At 47.3% G+C, this 24,670-nt stretch overlaps 1 protein-coding gene across 10 annotated transcripts in view; it reads right to left on the bottom strand.

Annotated features, from left to right (window-relative positions):
• Window positions 1-24,670, bottom strand: part of L1CAM (L1 cell adhesion molecule) — a 99,086-nt gene that overhangs the window by 26,019 nt on the left and 48,397 nt on the right. For all 10 annotated transcript variants that reach the window (XM_081893786.1, XM_081893789.1, XM_081893790.1 and 7 more), the window contains 13 exons: window positions 23,533-23,703; window positions 22,136-22,247; window positions 19,372-19,556; window positions 16,508-16,639; window positions 16,267-16,410; window positions 13,869-13,980; window positions 13,057-13,223; window positions 11,614-11,773; window positions 11,399-11,527; window positions 10,654-10,751; window positions 9,237-9,434; window positions 7,888-7,958; window positions 1,076-1,295 (listed from right to left, as the gene is read on the bottom strand). In XM_081893786.1, coding sequence (XP_081749912.1) covers window positions 1,076-1,295; window positions 7,888-7,958; window positions 9,237-9,434; window positions 10,654-10,751; window positions 11,399-11,527; window positions 11,614-11,773; window positions 13,057-13,223; window positions 13,869-13,980; window positions 16,267-16,410; window positions 16,508-16,639; window positions 19,372-19,556; window positions 22,136-22,247; window positions 23,533-23,703 — 1,899 coding nt within the window. The remainder of the gene's footprint in view (window positions 1-1,075; window positions 1,296-7,887; window positions 7,959-9,236; window positions 9,435-10,653; window positions 10,752-11,398; window positions 11,528-11,613; window positions 11,774-13,056; window positions 13,224-13,868; window positions 13,981-16,266; window positions 16,411-16,507; window positions 16,640-19,371; window positions 19,557-22,135; window positions 22,248-23,532; window positions 23,704-24,670) is intronic.

Here is a 24,670-nt window from a genome sequence, read left to right as displayed (position 1 = left end):
ACACACACAGAGACTTTTTCTTGTGACCCCAAGGTCCCTCAAATTGTAATTAAAAATAATAATTTAATTTTTTATAAAATTACTGACTGTTCTCAAAGGTGCCCTGTTTTGAATTTATGATGTCAAAGGGGGTTCTTGCATCCAACCCATGCATCCTTTTCCTCCCCCCCCCTTTCTTTTACCATGCCTACTTTTACATTTACACTGGACAATTGACCATAGGTCAATTCAGTTCTTGGCCCCCAAAAGGTTAGCCACCCCACCCCTGATCTAATGGCAGGGCCAGGCCTGATACTTGGGTGTGGACCTAATTGTTCTGGAAAGCAATATGACAAGTGAGGAGGCTTTTTTAAAAAAAGTCCTCAAAAATGTGCCAGCATTTTAGTGCAAATTTCTCCTAATACATATATTTTGCTGTGCAATTTTGTCTAATATACAAAGGTTTGCAAGTGATTGTGCCTAATACAGTGCATGTTATTTTCACTAATATATGATGTTTTATGCACACTTCCTCCTTGGAGAACTGTAGCACAAAATACAGAGACATGAAGAATGCAAATGACAGCTGCCTTTCAATTTGCATATTGTTTCGGAAAGTACACTGCTGCTTCCATGATATCTGTTGCTGCCACCGCTGCCCACATGTCCCGCTGTGCCATCACTGTGTGCCTTGCCATGTCTGCCACGGCTGAAGAAGTAACACTGCCGTTCATGCCAATTTCACACAAGACCCAAAATGGGCAGGATCTCACCCACAATCGTGTTGATTTCAATACGTCTGCTCAGAGTAGAGCTTGGTTGGCCACAACCCTGAATAACGTAGGTTTGCATTAAAATCTGAATGGAAGTGAGCTTCTCCCCCAAACCTAGCAACAGCAGAGCCACACTTTTTCTGATCCTAGTAAGACACCCATGATGAAATATGCCTTTTTGAAAAGGTGTTCTGCTGGCTTTAACCTGGCTTTGTTTGAGGTGTTCCTACCTGAGGTGGCCTCGATGGGTAAAAATCCAAACAGACACGCTTGTCACTACATCTCCCCCTTCCACAATAGCAGCTCCCCTCCTCCCTACTCACCTCCCTCCCCAGAGTAGCCAAGAGTGGTGTGCGGTTCAGGTCCTTTGCCAAAGCCATTCTGCGCCTGCACTTTAATCTCGTAGGGCGAGAAGACAGGGGTGTCCGTCACCACCACAGGGGGGCGCTCCACCTCCACCGTGTTCCATTGCTCGTGGTTCCTTGGTCGCCACTGCACAAGGTATTTCAGCATCGGGGCGTTCCACTCCCTGCGAGGCAAGGGCTGAAAGGGAAGGGGTGAGGGTGGGGTCAGAGGAGGCAAAGGAAGGGGGAACAGCAATGCTGAGCATTATTGCACCTGCGCTGGATCAGGCCAGAGGCCCGTCTACTCCAAAAGCAACCAGCCAGGTGTCTCTTAGTGCTCAGAAGCAGAGCAATAAATGCATGGAGCTTCCCTTGCGGCTCCTCCCAGCTCTTTCCGCCTCTGTTCATGCAGCTGCCACTTTAAACCATCATGGCTAAGCTCTTTGGATAAGATGTATCCTACGTGAGATCGTGTGATCAGGGGAGGGATCAGGGGGAAGCCACCAAACCTTACGGGCTGTTTTCATTTCATTTATTTATTTAATAAAATTTATACACTGTTTGATTGTAAAGAAAACTTCAAATAGTCTACAAAAAAAGACAAAACAATAAAATGGTTGGAAATTCACAACCACACTTTAAAACATACAAAAACAAAATTAAAATACTAAAACAGATTAAAATTCTGATGATAGTGAATTCTGTGCTAGTTATGGTTAAGTGATGAAGTACTTTTCTTTCCTTTATTTTGGCAAACCTGGTGTTGGGAGAAAATGGAAAAGCAGGCCCCTTTCACTCTGGACTTATCCACCCTTACCTGTAACCCTCTTCCGCCCAGGCGCAGGTCCAACACTCCGTGTCCAAGCGCTTTCCCAGGAAAACCCACTCTTTAAAGCTGAATCACAAAAAATGGCAATTCGGGTTTTCTGTGGATTGCCTTTCGCTCCAATTCAGTTTAAAGAGCGGGTTTTTGCAGGGAAAGCTTCAGTGACCTACTCAAGGAGCACCCAATGAGGTTTGAATTCAGATTGCCTTGGTCTAGGTCTGCCATTTTAGCCGCTGTCTCTTCTTCAGCCCTGAGGCCACAGCACGACAGGCCCCAATCCTGCAGAGGGGGTGCTTGAAATATATAAGGGAATTCCTTGTAGGCCTGCCAGGACAGCAGCTGGAGAACCAGGGGTTAACTTTCAAATGCACAGAACAAGGAGCTCCTGTCCATGCCCACCCCAGACCTTTTCTCCACCTTCTTCCTCTGTTTGCAGTGGTAAACACTTGCCCTGTGCATATGAAAGAGAAGCCAGCAGAAGGATCACAGGAGGAGCTGAGTTAAATGGATGTCTGGGTATGGGCTTGGCTGCCCCACCCGGAAAAGAAGGGAAACTGCTGCATCCTCTTCCCACGCCCGCCCACCCCTCCTGGTCAAAGGGATGCATGAGCATTGGGGTCAGGAGAAAGGGCTTGTCCAGCAGCCCAGACACTGAAAGCATATCTTTCTAACTCCTGATGTGTGATCTTAGCTCCAAATGTTGGACACGGCCCCAGCAAAACATTGTGTCAGAAGTGTCACACTTTCCCAAGGGTCCAGCAGGGGGAGGCAGTGGCTTAGAAGACCAAGGGGGCCCCACCTGAGGAAAGGCTCTATCTATTGATGGTGTTTCCTGCTTGGCAGGGGGTTGGACTCGATGGCCCTTGTGGTCTCTTCCAACTCTATGATTCTATGATTCTATGATTCCCCACTCCATGCTAGGCTCCAGTGTCAGACATACATATAAGCTAAACAGGCTATAGCTTAGGGTCCCACTCTCTTGGGAGCCCCCCCAAAAAATTAATGGGAAAAAACTGGATGTACATTTCCAAAATATAAGATAAAAAACAAAAAAAAACCTACATACAGCAACAGTGGCAAATGACAAGTCCTAGGCGCTGAGGTTTGACCCACAGTATTAGGTCCATAAATTACAATAGCATATATTCAACACAAAAAACAGCGGCAATTTGTTGTTGACAAAGGACAGCTGGACATATAAAGGGCCCCATGACCTTCAGTAGCTTAGGGCCTCATCAAACCTAAATCCGGCCCTGCTAGGCTCTGACACCTTTCTTCACTGACCTCTGGCTCTTGCGACTTTAATCACTGCCTAAAGCAGAAATTGAAAAGGCAATGCTTTGTTCCTCCAAGACTTCCCGCACAAGGAGGCAAACCTCACAAGGTGAAGGAAACTGTAAGGTTTGTTTTCAAGAGCGCTCCATTTTTGCTGTTGTTATGCCTTGGTGGGTGTCAAGTGTAAGAACTCTTAATCAGAAGCAATATGAACTTTTTGCCTCCTGAATAACAGATTTCCTTGGGCCGGATTCAAGAACGTGGTTCATTTAGCAGAAGTAGCGCAAGGACTCCCACTAGCACAGCGGGGCTTTCCCTGCTCTCCTCCCCATGTGCCCCCACTTCCCCAGTTCCACTCTGGAGGGTCAGGAGAACCCACAGAAGGAAGGAACACGGAGACTGTTTTCCTGCGCAGGTTGAAAAGCTTGTGCTGATGGAACAATCTCTGTAGCAGAACACTGAATTCTACCCTTTGTCTTTCTGTGCGATAAAATGGGCTTTATGTACCCAGTTCTACCCTGTGCGAAAAATCCCACACAGGCTGAAATTTAAGCTACGAGATGCCAATGAGTAGAACTCCCCATCACTTCTTTTTACTCAGTGCTACTCCCTCACTACTAACAAGAGACTGGTCCACTTGCTATCACCTTCTAAGCAAAGCAAAGGAGAACTTTCCCGTTAAATGCTTCTGTTCACAAAAACTTCTTATGAGGCTATGGAACTTTCAACGCTTCTGGGCTTCTTTCCCAGTTTTACCCTGGGTTAAAGATCTCACTCTGGGAAGTCCCTCTAAGCTGAAACAAATACAACAGAGTTGGCTTTTTTCTTTACCTACTACAAAATAAGACAATGTCTCATTTGAGATGCAAAAAGTAATTTACTGCCCTGCATAAAGCATTCTTACACCTGAAACATGGAACAGCAGAAAACTGGAATGCTTTGGAAAATAAACCATACAAAGCCCTTTAGCACCTTGCAACCTTCTTTGTTCCTGTTGGGGTCTGGAACAGGTCTGTCCTTCCTTTTTCATCTCCCCAATTCACCACTTAAAATTTCTATGCTAGGAAATGCTTCACCTGTAAATTTCAATCTACTGTGCCTTTTAGGCTGCTGTTGAAGCAGGGCAACCCAGAACTGAGGCTATGTAAAAATTAGTCACTTAAAATACTGCAAGGTTGTTATCCGCCTCACCTCCACTCCCTGCCGTGTTTCAAGCTCATTTCCTACACTACTGTACACACCAAGTTGGGGGTGGGGATATTTTCACCCCATGCCCATTAGCTGATTTGCTTCCCCACGCTGAACTCCAATCACTGGAGCTCTCAGCTGTGCATGTGCTGTCATCTGCGCATGCACAACAGCTGTCTCCAGCGTGCACACCTCAACTTAACCACTCCTTTCATTTTCTAATTGAATGGAACCTGGTTTGAGGGAATGTGAATTCATTAGTATTACTCATAAAGCTGCAGAATACAACGGAGTGTGGCTAATGTCAGGGGTACTTCGCTTCAAACAACAGTGGGGGGCACACTGGAGCTGGAGTAAATACTGATGTACACACGGCCTGAATGGAAAGTAAATTCCTGTTCTTTTATAGGGACATTTGCCAGGTACCATCCTCGTTGTCTTTTCATAGCCGAGTGAAGCCCAGGCTTTTTACTGCAACACGTTATACTGCTGAAAATGGTTCAGAAACTTTGGCTGGTGCAGAATTTGGTCTCCAGGTTGCTCACTGGGGCAAGATGGTTTGAGCATATTACGCTGATCCTGGCCCAACTGCCCATTGCTTTCTGGGCACAATTCAAAATGCTGGCTTTGACCCATAAAGCCTTAAATGGCTCGGGACTGCAATACCTCAAAGACCATATGAACCAACCCAGACCCTGCAGTCATCAGCTGAGGCCCTTCTTCACATGCCTCTTCCACGAGAGGCCCAGAGGGTGGCAACATGAGAATGGATATTTTCTGTGGTGGCTTCCCATCTGTGGAAGGCTCTCCCTGAGAGGCTCACCTGGCATCCTCACTACACATCTTTAGGCACCAGGCAAAAATGTTTCTCTAGAACCAGGCCTTTGGCTGATTGAAAATCCTATGGCCTTTTAAATGTGTTTGTGGAGGAGGAGTTATTGGTCTGCTTTTGCTCTCGTTTTATTATGTATCTTATGTTCTCATTTTGTATTTTTATGTTGCGAATCATCCTGTGATTTTCAGATGAAGGACAGTATATAAATTTAATAATAATAATAATAATAATAATAATAATAATAGAATAATAAAAATAAGAAGCTGCTTCCCTCTCCTTCACTAGATGGGTAGTTGCCATAGTTTTCAGGTAGATGTGGGTGCAGGATGTCACCAACCTTTTGAGAGTCATACAGCAGGCCACAGCTCAACAGATGCTGCTTCTCCCTCTAGATGCTGGTGTGAACAGGTGTGTGAATTTGAACTTATTTCTATGGTTCATCTCATATCATAAGTATAAATATTGACATAACTTATATATGATATGAGCTTCTCCATCATGAACTTAGCTTGACCGTGGCACAAACCTGATACCAGCTATCATACCTGTATCCAGAGGTGGGTGCATGTGGCAAACTGTGGGCTTGGAGTCCTGGACTGCACCCACTTCAGGCTACAGGGATGATGACACACACATGCATTTTTCTGTTCTTTCCACTTAGAAAGGAGAGAGAGAAAAAAACTCTCCCTAGAACATCAGGGAGAAGTTTATGCTGAAAACGTTTCTAAACTTACAGGCTTATTTGCTTCATGCAGCAATTTCTTTATTTAACTCGAGGGAGCATTCAGGCACATTAAGTTCCCCTAAAGAGGCTGAAGTGATACATCACAGGTTGCAACCTTGCCCTCTGATGGGGAGGGAATGCTCATCCATCCCCTCTGGTGTCCCAAACAAAAGTCATCACCAGGAAGATAATTCCTCTTGACAGCAGCCACCATCCTGGGTTAAACAGGAAATGGGAGCCACATGGCAACCCTCCCTCAGGGCCAAGACTGAACTGCGAGGGGCAACCAATGCCAGGCCAGCTGTGGTTAACACAGTGTCCCCTCCACCGCCTGTATTGTGATAACATTTGTCTAGCTGAACTTGGTATTTGCCTCCCCGAACGGAAGCGTCTGGCACCAGCTCCCTCCTGGGAACGCAGCCCACAGTCCTCATCATTATGGCAAGCGCAAGCATTTGGGGACAATGCCGGCAGCAAACACAGTGCAGTGCGAACATGCCGCCCCTTTGCACGGGAATGCAAACAACACAGCAAACCCAAACAGAGCGAAGATAATAAAAGGCCCAAGTGGCGTGTGCGCACTGTGTTGCCTCAATAGAAACACCCCACTCTGGCACCCTGTGTCAGCACACTCCACGTGCCACCTCAGTCAAGAGGCCACTCTCTCACTCTCACACACTTGCCCTGCAGGGCTGGAATAGCGGACACAAAAGAGAGACATGAATGCAATTCCTCCCTCATGTAATTTGGGCTGCAGAGGACACAGGAAGTGAGAAAGAAGCAGCAGCGCCATTAGTCAAAATGTGTGCCAAGAAAGGAGAAGAGGGTGGCGGGAATCCCCCAGAACCAAGAGGGTCATTGGCCTGTCTCACTCAGGGGAAGATTATTCACAGATTCCTAAATATAGTGACTGAAAGTGAAATGAGTGTGAGCTGGACAGAGCCAGTTCAAATACCATCTCCATTTCAGTGCCCCTGACACCTGTAATAAAGGGTTAAGAATGCTTGGCCTACTTTACAGGGTTGTTGTAAGGAATATTGAGATCATGTATGTGAAATGCTCTTAATGTTAAAAAAAAAAATGTTTGTTTTGTATCAACTGGGATAAATTTAATCGGGATGGCCTGTGGTTGATTCATTATGTTAGATTGCTTTGGGAGTGACTTTGTTTAAAAGGGCTTTTATATGTAGTATTATGAAGCCCTGACTTTTTTGTTTGTACACTGAGTTTTGGGGAAAGCGGCATAAAGCTGCATGCAAACAAAACAAACAAACAAACAAATCCTCGAGTGACTTTCGTTCAGACCTTAACGTCTGCCTGATTTCGTTCCACTAGTGGCTTCCGCTGGGGACACGCTCTGCATTGTGTTAGGTCCGCCCCATGCTGTGAGCGGCTCTTTGTGTTCTGAATTGTTTAGCAGGCACATTGACAGATGCTGCAGCAGAGGTGCAAGAGCAAAGTGCTGAATATGTGATGTGAGGCATGGAGATAATAATACTGACCAACCTTACAAGGTTATTGTTAAGATTACAATAAGACAATATGTGTGGCTCAGTTGGACCACACAAAGCAACATACATACAAAGCAAGTGGCCTCCAGGAGCATATTGCTTGTGTGCCTTGCAGAAATACCCAAATTCACCTCAGAATTTAGGTTTAGGCAAAATTCAACAGCAACTCTTGCATCTGCTCAACACATAGCTGTCAACGTTTCCCCTTTTTTAAGGGAAATTCCCTTATTCCAAATAGGATTCCTTGCAAGAAAAGGGAAAAGTTGACAGCTATGGCTCAACATGCTGCTGTCAGCCAGGCCACTAACACTAAGGAGGAGGAGGAGGAGGAGGAGGAGGAGGAGGAGGAGGAGGAGGAGGAGGAGGAGGAGGAGGAGGAGGAGAAGATCCAGGGATACCAAGACTAGGGCTACAAGAGTATTTATATTTTACCGTCCAGGTGATGATCATATTAGTAGTCTCGTTCCCCTTTCCTTTGACATCAGATGGATTCCGCTTAGGGGCTAGAAAGTAATGGGTCACAGTTAGGTCTGCTTATATATCAGCTCAGACAAAGCACCCACCATGACTAAGAGGCATTTTCTTATGCCAAGCCACTTGCTCCCTCTCTTTCTCACGTTTGGGCTGTGAGTAGCCAAAACGGTATCAAACATGAGGGAGGAAACAGCAAGCTTGGGGGGAAATCCCAAGGTTTTCAGAAAAACAAAAAATATTTAGGAGACAGGAGACTTAACAGAGGAAAAACCTTAAAACAGTCCAATTAAGATCTGTGCATGCTCAATGGCTATGAAATTCTGCCTGTTGCAGGCCGGTGGGGAGGGGGGAGAGGAAAGCCTGGTGTGGGGAGGAATGGAATAGTGGGGCTGGAGCCCTGAACAGAAGCACTCTGAGCTGTAACATTTTGTTGCAGGGCCCCATTTGTCTGTGTATCACAAGCACTGTTGATTCTTACAGGGCAGGGCTGGCTCAATAAACTTTGGCAACTGAGGCGAAACACAAAATGCCACCCCCACCCCCCACTGCCACTGCCGGGGAAGAAGGACCAAATGAAGATCTACATCAGGAGCAAGGAATAATAATAATAATAATAATAATAATAATAATAATAATAATAATAATAATACTTTATTATTCATACCCCGCCCATCTGGCTGGGCGGCTTCCAACAAAATATTAAAATACAGTAATGCATCAAACATTAAAAGCTTCCCTAAACAGGGCTGCCTTCAGGGGTCTTCTAAAAGTCTGGGGGCTGTTTTTGACATCTGATGGGAGGGCGTTCCACAGGGTGGGTGCCACTACTGAGAAGGCCCTCTGCCTGGTTCCCTGTAACCTCACTTCTCGCAGGGAGGGAACCGCCAGAAGGCCCTCGGGGCTGGACCTCAGTGTCCGGGCAGAATGGTGGGGGTGGAGATGCTCCTTCAGATATACTGGACTGAGGCTGTTTAGGCCTTTAAAGGTCTACATTGGAACAAGGGCGGGAGGAGAGTAGCAGCCCCTCCTATTCACCAAGAGGCCGCTGTAGAGGTGGCATGGGGGGGTTCTGCCAAGGAAGCAGCAGATTCGGCCTCCAAAGATCATGCAGCACCTGCTGCTGCCACCATGGCAGCAGTGGGCAATGCACTCCTTGGAGCCTGGATCTGCTATCCCTGTGGATCCTGCCGCTCGAGGCCATCGCCTCACCTTGCCTCATGGGTGGGCTGGCCCTGCTACAGGGAACGATGCGTATAGAACACCTAAGCCCCAAACATGCTTCTCCTTGGCATTGTCAGCCTCCTTACCTGCAGGATTTGTGACATAGCTGACAGGGTGGGAATTTAGCGGACTGTCCCCATGGTCATTTCTGGCCTTCACATAGAAGTTGTATTTCCTGAATGGAGAAAGGTGAAGCGTGGCCCACGGCTGGTTTCCTGGTACAGTGGTTAACTTTTCCATTTTTCCTTGCCCAAAGTTGCTTTCGTCACAAAATACAGTATACTCTGTGGGGAGAGTAAAGGCCATGTCAATAGTTTGACTGACTAAGCCCCTCCCAGAAATAATCAAGGTCATCACAGCCTTTGACTGGGAAGCCCCACCATAACCAACTGGGAAAGAGATGCATTCTCTGCACATGCTCAGAAGCGTTCATTTCCCTGCAGCCAGTCTGAACACACCAACGAAAATAACATTGGAGCAAATGTGTGACTTAAACAGAGCTTCCAGTTCCAAGTATATCTCAAATGAAGCACTGCATTGCTTCACACATAATACAGCAACAAACCCAGCAAGGAGTCAGAACCAACCCCTTATGGCTTTCTGACAAGAATACCTTCAGGAGACAAGCACTTTCTAACAGTTGTTTGTCACACTTGAGATGTTTAGTTCTATACTTACAAAAATGAGCTGTGAGTCTAAAGCGCGTACTAATGAGATTCTTTACAAACAGATTCAGGTAGAAAAAGCACCTCAGTTTAAATGCCAAAATACATTGGTAGCGGCAGGGAAGTGCTATGGTGCATTTACAGCCATGGTCCTTAAGGCCCACCTGGCTTCAGGATGAACTCATTTCTACCCTGCCTTCTGTTGCAAATAATAATAGGGCCTTCGCCACAGGGAAACCACAGAGAGATGCCATTCTGCATCCATAGAGAATCGTGGCCAAAGATGCCTTTCAATTTGTAAAACAAGTTCAGGTTGCAGGTAACTCTAGTATTTATCCTGTCTTTGTTTTAAATGCAGCTAGATGTGGAGGACCTGTGGATAAACCACCGGGGAATATGGTTGTTCTGCTGAGGTGATTTCAGGAGCTGCTGAGAAAGGAAGAAATAGGGGTACAGGAGGAAGATAAAGTTTATAGACATAGGCAGGAATTGGGGGGGGGGGCAAAGTAAAACACTGAAAGGGGTATCAGGCTAGTTTTGCAAAACAAAGAGATAATAGTGTGTGCACATTTTGCATCATATCAGGTTCTACAGGTTTTTAAAAAAATGAAATCAGGAAATCTGAGGGTTATGATTTATTTGGTGGGGGGAATAGCTGCCCCCCCATGTTTCCCCATCCTGCCATTGCCCATGGTATGACTGGATCCTGCCCTCCCACCCAAACACATTCCAAGTGTGAGAGTTCTGAAGAAAAGCCAAGAATTCGGAGGCTTTGAGTGAGGATTCCAAACTGGTAACATGGCAATGCTGGCTCTGAGCACTCAGCCCTGTTTCTTACCCTTGATAGGCCTGTTGTGATCATCTCCTGGTGTCCATGTCAGCTTCAGCTGCCAGTCCTGCTGCTCCGACAGTTCCAGATTTGACACAGGGCCAGGACTGCCTGAAAGAGAGACCACCCTGTGAGCCACGATGAGGGAGCGACCGCAGGATGAAAGCCCCAAATCTTCTTTGTATCTCCTTTCGCCGTTTTCCCAGAGCTGAACCAAAACATTTTGGATCCTGAGATTAAAATTCCAAATGGCAGCTCTGTCTCTCCCCACCCCACCCCATGGTATAATTAATGTTGTTATTATTTCACTAACTGATAGGGCCATCTAGAAATGGAAGTAGTTTTATTTAATAAATAGTTGTCTTTTAAACATGTCTCTCTCTCCCATGCACACATATATCAATTTCCTCACAACCCGGACTCAAATAAAACTTGCTTCACAGATGCCTTCGGAGGCATGTTGAAGGATGTGTACACGTTTATGTACATCTCCTGGTCAGAAGAAGCATCACTTCTCTCTCTCTCTCTCTCTCTCTGTCCCTCCCTCCCCCACCTTGAGTTCCCTTTTATAGTAACACCAGATTCACCTCAAAACATCAAAACCCCAAAACATGTGCCCCAAATCTACCAGCTGCAGGAACTACCTCACTTACCATCACTTTGCTCTCTCAGTAACTTTGGAGTCTAAAGAACCCAAGACAACCATTTTACAAGAGGTAAAAGAACCCATATCTGATTTCTCCTTTTTTGGTACTTGCCATATACCCAAAGCTTGGCACTTTTCTCCACAGAGTCAAGAGCTGTCCAAGCCCGGCAGGTGTATATTCCTTGGTCAGAATAGTCCAGGTCAGTGATGGTCAAGGATGTGTCATTGATGAAATACCTAGCAGGTGGATAAAATAAGAGTGCTTTGTGGTTTCCCTCAGTCCACAGGCCCCCTCACAACCCTGCCCTGCCCACACCACTCACTTGTCATTGTCAGCGGACTCCTTAACCAGCTGCCCTTTTCGGTGCCACTCAAGACCAGGGCCTGGGATGGTGTCATCGAACAACACTTTGCAATGGAACGTCACATGACCACCCTTCTCCCCTTCTGTGTTTGTAGGCTCCACTTCAAACTGTGTAGCTCCTGGAACAGGGACAGAATGCGGAGTCGTGTCCTCTCTCCCCACCATGCCTTGCTATGGTTGGAGGGATGAGATCTCAATAGCCCTCATGGCTTCTCTTTCCCTATCATCCCACAGTGTGACTTGAGCACCTCCCATTGCACACAGGGCCAGGCAACAAATTCTCAGGCAATGCAACATGTTAAGAAGTTCTCCTGCACACACCTCACTGAAATGAACCAGGTGACCACTTTTGACCTGTTTCCCACTCTTTTACCTTGAATGGCACCCCAAACCGAGTATTCCTAAAGCTGCTCTGATTTAAATTACCTTGGCAGTGGCCTGAATATGTTAATTTTAGGCCAACGTACAAGACAAAAGGCAAATTTAAAATGTGAGCATGAAAAGAAAACAAGATTTGCTGCCACCCCAGGAGAAGTATCATTCTTACTGTGAGGTTACCAAGACAGGATCCTCTTTCCACTTCTCAGAAGAGGGCAGAAGACTCAGGAGAACCTGAATCATCTCCTGATTTCATTGGGGAAGCAAGAGGCAACATACAAAACTTCAGTATTATCTATAAAATCCGTCTGTGGAGCTGGCTATACAGGAGGATGGAGATGTTCCACTAAGGGCCTTAGAGGCTGTGGCTGACAGCTCAGAGCGGGCAGAATGTAGTCCACGAGGTGCCCTGCATATGTTGTTGGCAGGGGCATCCCCTCCCATTTTGACACCTGAGGCAAAACAGGAAGGGTGCTGCTCCTGTCAAAGCTCTGCTTACAAGGGACGCACAGTGCAGCTTCTGGCAGCCTCTCATGGAACTCTCACAAGAACTTGTCAGAAGCCACTGCCACTACTTCTCCTCACTTTCTGATGGTCACTGGGCTCCACCCTGCAGGGTTCAGCTGCCCAAGGCAGCTGTCTCAGTCTGCCTCATGGGTGGGCTGGGCCTGGTTGCTGGGCAATGTGAGCTGAAGCCAATGGGGTCTGTGGTCAGGGGGAGGATGGAAACTGTAGTCCAACATCTGACACCAAACTGTCTACCCCACAAAGTAAGATCTGATCCCTTCGCCTGAGGCCTTTCTCTCTGTTTACCTTTAGTGTGACTGCTCAGGCTGGAGAAGGCAGGAAAGTGGAAGACCTATTTTTCAATTTCATCATACCTCAATGACCTATGACTGCTATCTTCCCATCAAGCCTCATTATGCCTTATTATTATGCCTTACTGACTATTTCCTATCCGACTTCTCCTCAGATTCATAACCCGTCTGAGAGGTGTGGTGCATTCTGGGAAATCTGCTCCCACCTTTGACAAAAAGGTGGGCAACAATGGAGACATTGTTCTGATCATTCTCAGCAAAGCATGTGAAGTTCCCTGCATCCTCACGCTGGACTTTCTCAAGCTGCAGGGTTCCGTTTGTGAATAGAAAGCTCCGGTAATCTTCCATGATGGAGTACAAGCCTTCTGTAAGCCTGGAAGTAAGAGCAAGAGGGGGCACATCAAGCGCATGAAAGAGAAAATGCTCTGTTGTCAATATGGTTAGTGTTGCTGTCACTTAAAAACAAAAAAATTCCAGAGGGATTCCTATGATTTTAAGATCTACATCATAGGCAGAAGGTGTCAGTGTTTCACAGGAGAGATTTCAGTGCATACTGGAACTTCAGTTTTGAGCAATTAAAGTTTGCTATGACAGATTGATGCTAATAATAAAGAACTTACAGTATATATTCACCGTCTCCACACAAATAAGGCATCCTTTCCCATTTACAAATAAAAGTTACTACACTTACTCAGTGGCACTCAACCCTAAGCTTTGGCACAGAGAAGATGAGATATATACAAATGGTGCCATAGCTGCTCAGGACAAAGTTAGCAAGAAAATGGATTTGATGGATCCAAAGGATTCAAGTTACAAGAAAGGAAATTCCAACTAAACATCAGGAAGGGAAAGAGGTGTTCCTTCTTCCTTGGATGTTTTTAAGCAGTGCTTGGATGGCCATCTGTCATGAATGCTTTCGTTGAGTTTCCTGCATTGCAGGGGGTTGGACTAGATGACCCTCGGGTCCCTTCCAGCTCTATGATTCTATGAAATACATCAGCCATAGCAGAGAACTCACCAGTTCACAGAGGGCCGAGGTGCCCCAAAAGTCTCACAGTGCAGGGTGGCTGTCTGGTTCTCCACCACATTGTATACTAACCCATCCGGGGTCAGGATCTCTGCTGGCAGACCTGAATTAAATCAAGCAGAAAGATACGTTTGGGGCATGGCACCCTCTAAACAAACAACCAGTTCTGTCTCCTCAACAAGTATATTGGACCAGCCTCATCATCAGGGCTTTTTTAAGTGAGGGCGGGGGGGGGGGTGTTGAGGACATGGGTTTTTTTACAATTAGTTTGTATTAAATATTTCATTGTGTCACAAAACAAACAAATAAACAGGGGAAAGTACATATAGTGTCTCCACTTTCAATTCATAGAGTATTTTTCACATTTCGTTTACAGTCGTTTAAAAACATTTCGTTTACAGTCAGACTTTATTGTTAAAGATATTGTGTGGTTGGGGGGAAAGAGAGAGGAGGGAGATAGAGATAGATCTTTTGCTCTATTGCATAGTGTTTGTGTGGGGTTTTTGTGTCAGCATCACATGGGTTGGCCCTTTATTTATATATTTTTGTTGGCATTGCAAGAGCTTAGAGAGCCCAGAGCTTGCTTGGTTGCCGTGTGCTTGGTTTGTATGTGTGAGCGGGGGCAGGGGGGTTGGGGTTGGGTCAAGTTAAAGGTAAAGGTACCCCTGCCCGTACGGGCCAGTCTTGACAGACTCTGGGGTTGTGCGCCCATCTCACTTAAGAGGCCAGGGGCCAGCGCTGTCCGGAGACACTTCCGGGTCACGTGGCCAGCGTGACATCGCTGCTCTGGCGAGCCAGAGCCGCACACGGAAACGCCGTTTACCTTCCCGCTGGTAAGCGGTCCCTATTTATCTACTTGCACCCGGAGGTGCTTTCGAACTGCTAGGTTGGCAGGCGCTGGGACCGAGCAGCGGGAGCGCACCCCGCCGCAGGGATTCGAACCCCCGACCTTTCGATCGGCAAGTCCTAGGCGCTGAGGCTTTAACCCACAGCGCCACCTGCGTCCCTGGGTCAAGTTAGCCATACAAAAAATTATGGGAAGCCACCCTTTGAGAAAAGTTAGCCAAGAAGCTTAAACTAGCACAGGGAGGGTTGCCATATTTTGAAGAGCAAAAAAGAGGACACATTTGCCGACTTCTACTTTTAAAAAGTAGGATGTGTCCATGAAAAAGAGGATGTGTCCTGGAAAAAGAGGACATATGGCAACCCTGGCTGGTCGCCTTCACCCCGTGTTATTCCCCTTCATCACATTTACAGCACAACAAAACAATGACCTATCCCCCTCCCACAGGATACAAACTGGGGAAATTGTAAGTCAAACAGAAAAAACCCCAACAACAATTAAACACATTTAGTCATTTGGCATATTAGATCTTTTTGGTAAAGGCTTTTAGTGTGTGTGTGTGTGTGTGTGTGTGTGTGTATACACACACACATACGCACAAACGCGCACATGCACACACACATACTTTTTTGTTATATTACTATTTGGCCAGATGCTAGCCAAGGCTTAACACTCGTTGACCAGAATGTCTGGAGGTAGGAATAAGTGTACTTCTCTTACGGACAAATGGGGTCAAGTAAGCCTTCATGTTTTCCTTATAACTCCATGAGTAAAAGGGTTTGACTAGGCTCAGGAGCTAGAGGCCCCTGAACCTAATTCCCTCTTCCTGGAGAAACCTCTCTTGGCCTTCCCTCCCCAAGAGGCAAGCAAGATGTGAAGCGGTGACATCTGTGGCAAGAAAACGCATAGTGGGCTGGGGCTGATGTGCTAGCTAGCCCAAGACACAGCACTAAATGACCCTCCAGGAAAAGTAGCTACTAGAGACTTTAAAGGTAAAGGTAAAGGGACCCCTGACCATTAGGTCCAGTCGTGGCCGACTCCGGGGTTGTGGCGCTCATCTCGCTTTATTGGCCGAAGGAGCCGGCGTACAGCTTCCGGGTCACGTGGCCAGCATGACTAAGCCGCTTCTGGCAAACCAGAGCAGCGCACGGAAACGCCATTTACCTTCCCACCAGAGCGGTACCTATTTATCTACTTGCACTTCGATGTGCTTTCGAACTGCTAGGTTGGCAGGAGCAGGAACTGAGCAACGGGAGCTCACCCCGTTGTGGGGATTCGAACCGCCAACGTTCTGATTGGCAAGTGCTAGGCTCTGTGGTTTAACCCACAGCAACACCCGCAACTAGAGACTTTACCTCCTTTTTAAAAAAACAAAAACCCTGAAAACTGAAATTCACACCTTCAAGCATTATTTGCGATGTGAGAATGGTGACACTGTTGTGTGTGTGCTCTCTGTTGGCTCCCCCCACCATAACAGGCCCAACCTTGCTGCCCTGTGGAGCTGGTCCAGCCCCACGCTCATCCAAGAGGAGCAGATAAACTCACGGACAATGAGGATGTACGCATTGGCCAGGAGACTGCCATGCTTATTATGGGCTTCACACTGGATCACAGCTGTGTCATTGGGCTGCACTTGGTTGAGGATCAAAGCTCCTGGCACCACCTTCCTTCTCGGGTCTGGCATCACCTCTGAAACCCAGCAAAAGAGTTTAGGCCCATGAGAGGAAGCATGGCAGTGTGGCATCCCTTTCCCTCACCCACATTCCACACCTGCCCATTCACTCACCTTCTAGCGGGATCCCATTTATCCTCCACGACACCTCTGGTTTGGGTTGCCCATCAACATCGCAATTCAAGCGCACATTTTCTCCTGGTGCAAAGATCTCGCTCTCGGGCTCTTTTATCCAGTATGGAGCAGCTGGGAAAAGAAGGCAGAGTGAAAGGGGCGCCTCCCCACCCACAAGCCCCATCTGCAGCCTCACTGCTAACTCCACAGACTCTAATCTCGCCCTCCAGTTCCTACATATCAACTTCTGAAAACTGAAAAGAAATTCAGGATTCCCCCACTCCTGACCTTGAAACTCTCTCCCCCCCACCCCAATTACTGGAGCCACAACGAATGGAAAGCCAAAGTTCAAGCTATTGTCATGCCTTCTTAGGGATCCTGCTTAGGGCGGCTATTGCAAAGAGCAAGATATTTGTGTAATATATTTACTGTCAGGTTTAGCACTTCTCTCACGCAAGACACGGAATGCTGGCAGTTTTACTAGTTGAGGTTTATTAGCAATAACAGGCTTTCAGCAATCCGACCTTCTCAGAACTCATTCCTTACTTCAGGTAGGTAGCCATGTTGCTCTGACACAGTTGAAATACATATAAAAAATAAAAAATTGTCCAACAGCACCTTAAAGACCAACTAAGTTTGTTCTTGGTATGAGCTTTCGTGTGTGTGATGGCCTGGGATTCCGATTCTGAGAGTGAACCGGAGGAATCCCAGCCTGCACAGGAGTCCCCGCCTCCAGGGCCGGCTGAACTGGGGCAGGGCCTTGATTCTGAAGCGCCTGCACCTGTGCCGGATCCTCAGGAGCAGGCACCAGGTGAATCCATTCTGGCCCCAGAGGTGGTTGAGGACTCAGTGCCTACAGGTGAGCCTCCCCCGGGGCCCAGTAACCCTTCAGCCTCTCCTGAACTGCAGAGGCTTAGGGCAGAGAGGCGAAGGGAACTGGTTTCTCCCAGGAGGAGTGCTCACCTTAAGGCCAGGAGAGGCGGGGCTCCTGGGGGCCGGGACCGCCCCTGGCCTTAGAAGAAGATAAAGGTCAGTCAGCCCGGTCCCAGTTTGCGGAAGCAACGTTGTTGTGGAGTACCTGCTCTTACCCGGACCTAGACCTGAACTGCCAGTGTTCCTGTTTCCTGCCCTGCTTCGGACCTTCCAGCGTTCCTGTTCCGCGCCCGGCTTTCTGCTTCTGATCTTCAAGTGTTCCTGACCCCGCCCGGCTCCCTGTTCTGGACCTCACCTCTCATCTTGGGAATTTCTACCAGGCTAGTGACTCAGGACTGAACTTTGGCTACGGTAACCGTACCTTCCCCCCCAGGACCAGCACAGTGAGTGTGCATGGTATCTGAAGAAGTCTACATGCACACTAAAGGTTATACAGGACCAAGAACAAACCTAGTTGGTCTCTAAGGTGCTACTGGGCAATTTTTTAATATATTTCATTCCTCACTGTCGGAGTCAGTTGACTCGACTGGCTTCTGGCCCTTCCCAAGGCCAGATATACACCAGGCCTGCCCCTGCTTCCTGTCAGTCCTTGCTCTAATCGCTTGCTCCGCCTCCTACTTCTTGGAGACTCAGATGCAGCCAATTCCTTCTCCTCGGGAGTTGAACCCAACTCCCTCCCGCCACCTGCCTCCTGCTCCTGCATCTCTGTGCTGCTGCGAAAACTTACAGGCAGCATTCCAGAGCGAGAAGAGCTTCTCTCACTTTCGTTGTGTGAAAGAATCAAGTTCCTGTTTTCCTCTGCCTCTTCCTCTCTGCCGGCCATGTCTCTGACATTTACAGTGTTACTGGTCAAGCTGAAGTTCTAACTTCTTACAAATGGTCAGAATTCCACTGATTGTTGGCTTTCCACTCGGCATATGCACAGAATATTCATCTGCCTCCCACCCCACCATCCCACACAAAACTGGCTGTCAGTGGCAGGGCAAACCACAGCATGGCAATGGCACACTGCACAGCACACTGTGACAGCTCATTGCCAGGAAGGAGAAGGAAGGAAGGAAGGAAGGGGCACAATGCAGCAGCAGGTGGCTCTGTGTTCCTTGCGATATCTAGAGCCACCCTCGCCTTTCTAGAAAAGAATCCTATCCAGGAAACCTTGGCTGGCGTGAAGGAGAGACCTCTCAGGACAGTGCAGGATGCCCTTGGGAGCGTTCTGGCCAGGGCTAAGAGTCATTTCAGGGTGAGAAGTTTGATGGGGCCACAGTGAAGGAGTTGCCCCCCTTTCCCACCTTCTTGTTGCCTTTATTAAAGGATTTTCATAGTTAGCAAGGATGCATACAATGCCTCAGTCATTTCTCACATTCGGTGTGAGACGCTGCTGTCATAGAGGTGGGAGGGAGATCGGGGAGAGCGGGGAGAAAGAGGTAGGGTAGTGATTTTCCATTTCCCCCCCTAGTGTATGTATGTTCAGAGTTTTTGTGTCAGTGTTGTAAGGATAGCTTCTTTATTTATCTGTTTGTTCTTGTTGGCAGTGTGAGATGTTGGAGAGACCAGAGCATGGTTGGTTGCATTTAGCTGATTGCCGTTAGTTTTTTGTGGGGGGTTACCCCCCTTTTCTCACAGTTCAGACAACAACAACAAAATCTCCTTCCCACTATTCACTTAAAACAAACAAAACAGACTGCAAAGTCAAGTTTAGCACCATGTCTAGTTTGGTCCCCAAATCAATGGGACCTAAAACCTAAAGTAATGTGGAGGGCAGGTCCTTTGCTGAATGTCTCCCCCCTACTGAAATCTGAAATGAATGGCTTCTCCTAGGAGAGACCCCCTCACACAGACCCCACTAGAGTCCTAGTGCCCCGGCTTAGCTGGTGCCCCCTCTTATCCCACCAGCTACGCTTGTGTAGTTATGCCTGTGGCTGTGGGCATACCCTCGACAGTCACATAGTAGCTGTGGCGGATCGTGCCGTGGTCGTTGTGAGCAATGCACTGGTATTCCCCATCGTCATCCTCCTCCACGCTTGGGATGCGCAGGGTTTTATTTGAGTTCTCAAGGACTACCCGGTCCGAAAGCTTCAGTCTGTTCATGTGGATCCATTCCACAGTTGGTGTAGGGCTGCCAGAGACAGGAGAGAAAAGGTGAGGGTAAAAAATGGCTAATGACTCTGGTTGGGGGTCCAACTAGTTTAATGCCTAAGACCAGAACCCTCCAGGTGTTGCTGGGATTCAACTCCCATCGTCTCCATTGGCCCACGCTGACTGGGGCTGATGAGAGAGAGCTAGAGCCCTATAGCATCCGCAGGACCAACAGGAAAGCTGGAAAGAGCCCTGCTACATTGTCCTATCCCAGATCCTCTCCTCCTCCCTGCCCCATACCGTGTCACTGGCAGTAGTGATGCAATGGCTGAAAGCCAGTGTGGTGTAGTGGCCTGAGTGCTGGACTATGACTTGGGAGAGCAGGGTTCAAATCCCCACTCAGCCATGAAGCTCAGTGAGTGACTTTGGACCAGTCACTTTCTCTTAGTCTAACCTGCCTCATAGGGCTGTTGAGAGTTAAAACAGAGAGTGGGATAACTAAGTATGTCACCTTGAACTTTCTGGAGAAAAGATAGGATTTAATGGTAATAAAAAACAAACATTTAATTGATTAATTTGTTAGATTAATGGCTTAAAAACTTATTGATTGGCTAAATGTATTATTTTAATTAAAAAATTATTTTATTTTAAAAACAAGAACTCATAAAAACTGCCATCTTAGTAGTGAAATCGCCTCTTGTGTAAGAGAGAAGAGGGGAGGTTTCATCTTCTACGATATGGCTGCTATGAAATATTATCTATTTATTTTATAAATATTTTTATACAACTATATAATTAAAATAAAGCAGGAAATGTCTATATACAATAAAAACCACAGGAAAAAATTAAAACCAGAGACCATCTACTAACTATTACGGAAATATGTTTTCTCAGTTGCCTTCACAAGTTTCCAGTTATAAGAACAGGAAGTGCTCTCTTTCACTCTGCAGCAGTTTTGGATTGCATCAAGATTCAGTTAGCTCAATTTTGCTTCCAACACAATCAGCAAGACATAACTGTGAAATCCTAGCAATGTCACATATTTTTCTTTCATCTCATTTCATCTTCACAACAAGGAAGTAGCCTAGACTGAGGGGTTGTGACTGGCTTCACAGTCGTGCAGTAAGATTGACTTGAACCTGAACCGCTTTGCCCGTAGCTCAACATGCCACCACCGTAACGCCCTGGCTCCCCTTCTGACTATGCGCACCAGGCAAGGTTGCTCTTAGTCTTCCTCTCGAAGGTACTCTCTACTCTTTCTGTCATCATCCAGACAATAAATGAAACCATGACTAAGAACGCTGCCAAAGTGCTTCCTGGATCTCCTTGGCTGGCACTTTCCCCTTCTTTATCCTCATCAGCCAGCCTGTGGCTGAAGGGCCGGCTGAGCTGAGAGTCCCCAGAGAAGCCAACTAGGAAGACGTTTCCTTAATCACACAAGAAACACTTTGGATCGCAAGCCAGCCTTTAAGTGCCTTTCCTGCTTCCAAGCCCACAGGATGCAGCCAGGGGGGAGAAAGGAGGCTGCCCACACCTGAGGATGGAGCTGGAGGCCTCTGTTTGCTTGCCAAATCTCCAAGGAGGGAAAACTAAAATCCCAAGAGGGTCCCCTCCTCTTCTCCACTTGCAATGTAGGGACTCTGGAGACACATTAAAAAGGAGCTTGCCTGCCCGCCCACCTGCAGGTACGTCTCCCCTACTGAAGCTGCACTAAGGAGAATGGAACCTCAATCTCTTGCCTTCTCTCAACTTCCATATGTACACGCACACAGTCTTAGACCCATCCATACCTCCCTCTCTCAAACATCAAATGTTTCTCTCTTTCTCTCTCTCATAGACACACACACAGAGAGAGAGAGAGAGAGAGAGAGAGAGAGAGAGAGAGAGATAGAGAGAGAGAGAGTCTCAGATATCTGCTTTAGGCAACCAGAAGCGAAAGATCTGTGAGTGCCCCTAAACCGTGAGTGGTTAAGCTGTCCCTCCAGGTGTTGATGGCTGGGGCTGACCATCAGCCCCAGCCAGCATGACCAATGGTCAGATTAACCACCCCGGCCCTCAACTAACAGAGTAATGGACGAACACCAGGGAAACACTTGAAGAAGATAATAAGGGGTGGGTTTAATGTAGGGATGGGTAACTTGTGGCTCTCCACATAGACACTGCTGGATTACAGTTCCCATCATCCCTGACCACTGGGCATACTGGCTGTGGCTGAGGAGAGCTGGAATCCAGTAATATCTGGAGGGCCACAGGTTCTGTATCCCTGGGTTGAGAAAGCCAAGAAGTTACACTTCCATGTGATTCATAGTTGCCCCATGGAACTCACTGCCACAGGAATACTGTGAAGGTAGTTAATTTCAGGTAAAATTAATGTGAATTTGGAGAAATTTATGCAGTATCCTAAGGTACATTCATGGATTTTTTTTTTTTTAAAGCCAAGATATCCAGAGGCTGCAGAATCATGCAACTGCTGATCCACTGGGTGACTCTCTCTGATGGAACTCTTCCCCTTCAAGGATCTTCAAACCTTCCTCTCCCCAACTCTCTCCATGGGCGTTTTGGAGTCCTTTTCGGGTAGAGTTTGAGCCCTTTGACAACAGGTATCTCCAAGGCACTTACAGTCCTGCCACAATGCACTCCAGCACCAAGGGCTCCCCCTGCTTCGCCTCGTATGTGTTGGGCATCTTATCCGGTACAATTAGCATTGGCTTCTGGTTCGAGAAACTGTTGGCTGTGGAAGAGAAAGAAGGGAAGGCAACTGGGCAGCAACGGAACCAACAGGGTGCTGAGCCCACTCTGAGATAATCTGACCTGCTGTGACCCTGTCCCATAGAGCAGTGGCAGCTCCTGCAGAGGCCTAATTGGTGCAAAACTGTGGAAGAGGCAGGAGCAGCACTGCTCTTCAGCAGCACCACCTTAAGAGTGCAGAATAGGGACCATCTCATTTGTCCCTCTGATCTATCAAGGCAGGCATGCTTGCTGCACCCTTTTAACAGAGCTACTCAGCCACAGACCTTCCATTTCTATCTACATTTGCACATCACACTCAGCCAAACCATGGCCTAGTGCCATCACATAAGCATGCAGGCTCCCAGAGAGGAGATTTTGGCTACCGTGCTCCTCCCCAGTTGTTGTTCTGCTGCAGCAGTAACCAAGGCATTTGGCTTGACTCTCTCCAGAGTAACCATGAACTATAATCAAGATCTGCCCTGTGGTTTACAGCTTGCAGTTTGTCTGGGAGAGCTAAATCATGAGTCAGGTTCAGATATGTGTGAAGTCAAACCATGGCTTAGTGCACTGCAGCACTAAGTGCTCTTTTCTTCTGGAGCTCATATGCCTGTGCATTCACACAAAGCCATGGTTTGGCTTAAATTGACCCTTCTCTCAGTCCCGCCACACTCACAGGCATGCTTGGTAGGGACGTGGGAGAGGGCCTTCTTGATGGTTTCTCCCAGACTTCGGAACTCCTTCCCTAGAGAAGGTAGACTGGCCCCCTCCTTGTTATCCGGCAAGTGAAGACCTTCTTGCTCCAACAGGCTTTTGGGAGGTGACTGCTGGCGCCATGCGCTTTTATTGTAATTATAAAAACAACAACATCAAACTGGGCCAAAGACCAGCCAGAATTAAACTGGAGCTTCACACGGCTGTTGAAGTTGACAAGTGAGGGATTGAAGGCAGGTCAGGGAACCTGTTGCCTTCCTGACATTATTGAACTACAACTCCCAACTCCCATCATCTATGACCATTGGTCAAACTGGCTGGGGCCAATTGGAATTGGAGTCCAACGACATCTAGAGGGCCACAGATTGCCATCTCTGCTGTACTTGCCATAGCCTACTGTTCACCCTGTTATACTTCTCCCTTCCTTATCCTCAAAACTAATTACCAAGAAACCAACACTTTCTCAGTGTATCTTAGACTGGGTGGACAGAAGATCAGGTGACTGATGGATCCCTGTACTTTTCCACCCCAGAAGGTAGCTGCACTTCAGAAATGCAGGGTATCTGAAGACTTACTGGGGAAAACCTTTAGTTCAATGGGCTCCTTCTGGATGATGATTCGAGGACCTTGGAAATGGGCGTTGCAAATATAGTCAGGGCGGCTGTCCTTCATCTGGACGTTAGCAAAATAGAGATTCCCGTCCTGGCCCATGGTGACTCGGTCATCTTTTGTGATATGCTCGATCTCTGGAGGGGAAGGAGAGAGTGGAAATAGCAAAGTGGGGTGAGAAGCCACAGCACAGTAGACTGATTCTTCCATCCCACTTTATCTCTTGACCCAGCCAACATCATAGGAGAGAGAGGAATCACACCCCATTTCATTCATTTATTCATTCATTCAGTGTGGTGTAGTGGTTGAGAGCGGTAGTCTTGTAATCTGGGGAACCGGGTTCTCGTCTCCGCTCCTCCATATGCAGCTGCTGGGTGACCTTGGGCCAGTCACACTTCCTTGAAGTCTCTCAGCCCCACTCACCTCACAGAGTGTTTGTTGTGGGGGAGGAAGGGAAAGGAGAATGTTAGCCGCTTTGAGACTCCTTAAAGGGAGTGAAAGGCGGGATATCAAATCCAAACTCTTCTTCTTCTTCTTCATTCATTCATTCATGAATTGATCAGGTGGATCAGACCAAAGGTCTCCCTTCCAACTGTAGCCTGCCATATGCCTCAGTGAAAGTGGATACTGACAGTCCTCTGCTCTGCTTTTCCCCCACAAGACCTCAGATCTCCTTCAGGTAGCAGGCCATGGGATCTGAATCCCAGTAATCAGTTCCAAGCAAAACCACCTTGATTAATGCATTGAGCTACACTTTCCTGGACAAAAGTCCATCTCCTAGGGTACTTACATAGAATCAGACCATCTACCCGAATACTGCTTATTCCACGGGTAGGGAACTTGTGGCCTCCAAAAGTTGTGGGACTACAAATCCCATTTTATCCCTGGCCATTGGCAATTCAGGGCTGGGATTGATGGGAGTTGGAGTCCAACATCTAGAGGGCCACAGACTCCCCAGCTCTGATCTGTTCTGACTGGTTGAATCACAGATTGATCCAGGCACCTGCATACATAAAAGGCAGCTATAATCTGATCCCCAGCCCCCATTTTTGTTTTCAATTTACCTCTTGCATGTTGCATAGAGCTATGTGTTAAGAAGCCACT

Source organism: Podarcis melisellensis (genome assembly GCF_964234715.1).
Source record: "Podarcis melisellensis genome assembly, chromosome: 17".
Taxonomy (NCBI): domain Eukaryota; kingdom Metazoa; phylum Chordata; class Lepidosauria; order Squamata; family Lacertidae; genus Podarcis; species Podarcis melisellensis.
Note: the sequence above shows the minus strand (reverse complement) of the source record. Positions and strands in the feature narration are given on the sequence as shown.